Source organism: Penaeus japonicus, unplaced genomic scaffold, assembly GCF_977035675.1.
Source record: "Penaeus japonicus unplaced genomic scaffold, GWHDUDI00000001_assembly GWHDUDI00000039, whole genome shotgun sequence".
Classification (NCBI taxonomy): Eukaryota; Metazoa; Arthropoda; class Malacostraca; order Decapoda; family Penaeidae; genus Penaeus; species Penaeus japonicus.
In genome coordinates this window covers 11,937,196-11,942,195 of record NW_028234441.1, presented here as the reverse complement: position 1 = coordinate 11,942,195, position 5,000 = coordinate 11,937,196, and the positions used below count along the sequence as shown (strand labels likewise).

Sequence of the window (5,000 nt, the reverse complement as noted above, 5' to 3'; positions counted from 1 at the left end):
AATAATTGATGGCTTTGCACTTTTCTATTGTAGTGACGGATGGTTGGCTGGTAGTATTGTTATTTCTTTATTAACCCTATGACGACGGTGTGTCACACCCGTGTGACACAGCCAAAATCCCGATGCCGGGGCGTCAAGCCAGTGTGACGATTTCAATGCAATATTGCAATCGCCCGGCATATGGGTCTTCGCGTAGCGAGTGCCCCGTTGGGAAAGGGTTAACTAAATGATAATTTTAATGTTTTGTGATAATATCTGCCCCTTTTAGCTGTCATTCTGATGCCATTAATATGTTAGTTTCCTTCCATGGTTGCAGGGGGGGGATCCAGTTTTCAACAAAGTGTTTGGCATAGGCCCTGTAATGCACTTTAGATTACTTCATTTACTTTGAATCACCTTCAATTCTTTCACTCTCTTTTCAAGTATAGATCCTCTTTCACAGATAACATCCTCAAACAGACTTGATATTTTTCATTTCTTTTATTGATGATTTCTATATATTTTGGGATTTCAGTATGGACCTCATTGCATCCAAGCTGGAGAAAGATGTAGACCTCCCCATGATTGATCAACTCTACGAAAGATGCAACTCTACCATAGAGGAACTCCGGACCGCTCAGCCAAATCCACACATATCAGTAAGTTTGGGCAATTAACTAACCATTCTCTGCTCTCTTGTTATTCATGAACTGTCTCCTTTCATTCTTTCATTTATCAGTATTACTATTCTGTGTTATCCCTTGTCTTTCATTCATCCATTTTTTAGGAAAAAATATTTTCACTAGCCTACCTGTACTTCTGTAAACTATATTAACCCTCTCTGGACTGGTGGTACACTACTGTACCACTCATTCAAAAGCCCAGTGGCCGGGCGGCACAATATTGTGCCAGCCATTAAATTGATTTAGGCCTAAGCGCTCGAAAGCCCCGGCATTGTGACATTCAAGGCTGGAATGCCCCCATTGTGAATGGGTTAATGTATTGAGTTCAAGAGTAGATCAAAAGTATTAAGCCTTTTTTCCACACTGCCCACTTTCCTTTAAAGCAACCCACTCACATTTAAAGATTACAAATTCACCACTGGTGGGTGGCACTCCCCATGTTAAAGACCCTTGACAGTGACTTACAAGTTCATCTACTTTAATGACAACACATCTTTGTAGATGTCTGTACTTGGCCCACTTACCATATAGCAGAGGGCTTTTTATCTTCAAAGAGAATCGATAATAGCATTATTTTCTTTCTGTCATCTTCTTCATTCAGGCTTCTCTTGAGAGTTTACTAGAAACACTGAGCTTTCAACAGTCATTACTGGATTCAAGACGCAGGGGTTATGTCACCGAACGGAGAAGGACGGTTAGTGAAGGCTGTTTTAACAGAGGTAAGTCAAGACTTGTTCATAATTGGAAATAAAATACACTGCAAATCAATCTCTCTCTCTCTCTCTCTCTCTCTCTCTCTCTCTCTCTCTCTCTCTCTCTCTCTCTCTCTCTCTCTCTCTCTCTCTCTCTCTCTCTCTCTGTATCTGTCTCTGTCTGAGTCTGAGTCTCTGTCTCAGTCTCAGTCTCAGTCTCAGTCTCTGTCTCTGTCTCTGTCTCTGTCTCAGTCTCAGTCTCAGTCTCAGTCTCAGTCTCAGTCTCAGTCTCTGTCTCTGTCTCTGTCTCTGTCTCTGTCTCTGTCTCTGTCTCTGTCTCTGTCTCTGTCTCTGTCTCTGTCTCTGTCTCTGTCTCTGTCTCTGTCTCTGTCTCTGTCTCTGTCTCTCTGACTCTCTCTGTCTCTCTGACTCTCTCTGTCTCTCTGACTCTCTCTGTCTCTCTGACTCTCTCTGTCTCTCTGACTCTCTCTGTCTCTCTGACTCTCTCTGTCTCTCTGACTCTCTCTCTCTCTGACTCTCTCTCTCTCTGACTCTCTCTCTCTCTGACTCTCTCTCTCTCTGACTCTCTCTCTCTCTGACTCTCTCTCTCTCTGACTCTCTCTCTCTCTGACTCTCTCTCTCTCTGACTCTCTCTCTCTCTGACTCTCTCTCTCTCTGACTCTCTCTCTCTGACTCTCTCTCTCTCTGACTCTCTCTCTCTCTCTCTCTCTCTCTCTCTCTCTCTCTCTCTCTCTCTCTCTCTCTCTCTCTCTCTCTCTCTCTCTCTCTCTCTCTCTCTCTCTCTCTCTCTCTCTCTCTCTCTCTCTCTCTCTCTCTCTCTCTCTCTCTCTCTCTCTCTCTCTCTCTCTCTCTCTCTCTCTCTCAGAGTTACACATTAAGAGATTTTTTAGAAGAATCATAAAATAATTAAACAGCTTTTATAGTAATATTTAATTTAGTTGCGAATCTTAATCTTCATAAATACAATTATATTTTTAACACTGAAAGAAGAGCCTTTATTGTATAACACCACTCTGTTTGCTCACCTGATTATACATGAATAATAAAATTGACACAGGTATGTGCAAAGCAAGGAACTGTAGCATGCGCAGGAACTCAGAACGCCTTGAGAGGGAAGCAGACCGTTTTTTAGAGGTAGAAGACATGCTAATGCCTTTGAGCGCTGAGGGAGGCTCCTTGGAAGATATTGCCGGCTTGCATGAGGTCAAGCAAATCCTGCGGGAAGCAGTCGTGATGCCCTTGCAGTATCCACAGCTGTTTCAAGGTATCTTTATTATTGATAGTATTAGTATAAGTATTAGTCATAGTCATGATGCCTTTGTAGTACCACCGGCTTTTTCAAGGCATCACCATTATTGTTGTAGTTGTCATTGCTACTATTATTATTGTTATTATTGTCATTATCATTATTATCATCATCATTATTACTCTCATTGTAATCATTATTGTAGAGTAGTACTATTAGTATTGATGGGAATGATGGGACACATTATGGAGCATGCCTGTTCAATAAAAACAGATGCCACATATAGCTGTCAGTCAGAAGTTTCTTTGGTGTTCATGTGGACAAAGGTTGTGGCGGAAAAGAAGCATAATCTTGTCATGATGTGCCTTTATTATAGGTAGGAAGTCAGCTGCATGAAACTCTACGAGATAGCCAAACACTAACACTATTTGTGAAGAAAATATCCTCCATACCAGTGTGTCAACCTTGCTTGCAGGAGCAGGAGTTGCCAACATAGTGCTGAAATGATAAACCATTCATAATTTTCCACTTATAGTAACATGCATCCATAAGCATACATCTTTGTAAATATATGAGTTAAAATACCAAACTATAAGTTGCTCCCATTGATCTGAAATCTTAAAAAATGTAATATGATAATATATGATATTGTAAATACATATGGGCTGCAATGATTGATATTAGTGATCTTAGTATTACTATTATTATTGTTAGTAGTAAAAGTAGTAAAAATGGTCAATATAAGGATACTTTTATATTGTCATTTCTTTTTATTCTTTTTTTCTGTGGAATGGGATTTATTTTAAGGATTGCTTTTAATGTTTTTGTTAGAGCCATATCTTTCTTTAAAAAGAAATGGAGTGATATTCATAATATCTTCTTTCTATGTTACAATTTCTCTGTGTATTTGTTCATGCCTGAAGACACTAATAGTTCTACTAATCTTTTAGATGAAAGAATCAAAACTCCATTCATTCTTGACATTCCACTAGCTTTCCGTCAACAGATATTTAAAGATTTCAGAGGAAAAATTTCAAGCCACATCTTTTAATTAAACTGAACCCATCATCCCAGATGGAGCTAAGCCATGGACGCGTCTGCTACTCTATGGACCTCCTGGAACGGGGAAAACGGTCTTGGCTCGAGCATTGGCTTCTGAGCTCCAGTGTCCCTTCTACTGTGTGTCTTCAGCCAATCTCCTCTCGTCTTGGGTCGGAGAGTCTGAAAAGTGAGGAGATAATCATTTATCATTGTTATCATGTCCAGTGTCCTCTTCTTCATCATCATTTTTTATCATTTTTATCACTATCACTTTTGCCTTGTACTGTATAAGGTAGATAGCTTGATGTGATTTTGGTTTTAATCTAATAACGACTGATTAACAATATCATGTTTTCTTTTATTGTTATTTAACTATAGAGAGTGGTTTATTATATTTTCAATTGCAAATAAAACATATTCTCTTTGATGGACCCCTCTCCCCCTGAAAGCATGATTTGAAATTTAAATTTTCTTTCCACTAACTTGCTGCACAGATGCACATCAAAATGTTGATAAATATGGATGATCAGAATTTAATGAATCACTTTTTTTTCAGACTAATAAGGGAGTTATTCCATCAAGCACAAAGTCAGTCAGGCCAGTGTGTTGTCTTTATTGATGAGATTGACAGTTTGTGCAGAATTCGCTCACAGATGGAAGACGAGCATTCTCGCAGGTCTGTTTGTTTTCAATATAAATGTCTGTCTTTCAGTATCTTTTTTATTCTCTCTTTTTCTTTTTGATATTAGATGAAATTTGAAAGTGACTGGTTATCAGTCCTTTGTATGTTGTGTTTTTACCTTTAATTTATTTTATATTTCATGATTATGTGAAGAGAAGCAAATTTTAATTTTATTTGTGATGTTTTTGCTTGGCCAGGGTAAAGACTGAGTTGCTGCGGCAGATGGAGGATATCAAGAGGAAAGGAGAGTCGTCTGTGTTCGTGTTAGGAGCCACCAACTGCCCCTGGGACCTTGACCCAGCATTCCTCAGGCGGTTTCAGAGGCGGGTCTTGGTTCCTCTTCCTGACAGGTAAGCATGGCTCTTTGTTTGTGTGTGTGTGTGTGTGTGTGCGTGCGTGCGTGCGTGCGTGCGTGCGTGTGCGTGTGCGTGTGCGTGTGCGTGTGCGTGTGCGTGTGCGTGTGCGTGTGTGTGTGTGTACGTGATTGAGTAGAGTTATATATAGTTCAGCATATATAGGTTTATATTGATATAAGTAGATATACTGAAACTTATATTGATGTACAAACTGCTTATATTCCAGAGAGAGTCGTCGTGCAATAATTTCCAGCCAATTTAAGACAACACCCCTAGAGTTGAGCGATCCAGAGTGGACGA

General features: G+C 39.7%; 1 protein-coding gene across 2 annotated transcripts in view; it reads left to right on the top strand.

Annotated features, from left to right (window-relative positions):
- LOC122264018 (uncharacterized) overlaps nt 1-5,000 on the top strand; it is a 15,135-nt gene that overhangs the window by 7,887 nt on the left and 2,248 nt on the right. For both annotated transcript variants that reach the window (XM_043032643.2, XM_043032644.2), the window contains 7 exons: nt 515-638; nt 1,264-1,381; nt 2,433-2,639; nt 3,696-3,849; nt 4,219-4,338; nt 4,542-4,694; nt 4,927-5,000. The exon at nt 4,927-5,000 is cut by the window's right edge and continues 117 nt beyond it. In XM_043032643.2, coding sequence (XP_042888577.2) covers nt 515-638; nt 1,264-1,381; nt 2,433-2,639; nt 3,696-3,849; nt 4,219-4,338; nt 4,542-4,694; nt 4,927-5,000 — 950 coding nt within the window. The remainder of the gene's footprint in view (nt 1-514; nt 639-1,263; nt 1,382-2,432; nt 2,640-3,695; nt 3,850-4,218; nt 4,339-4,541; nt 4,695-4,926) is intronic.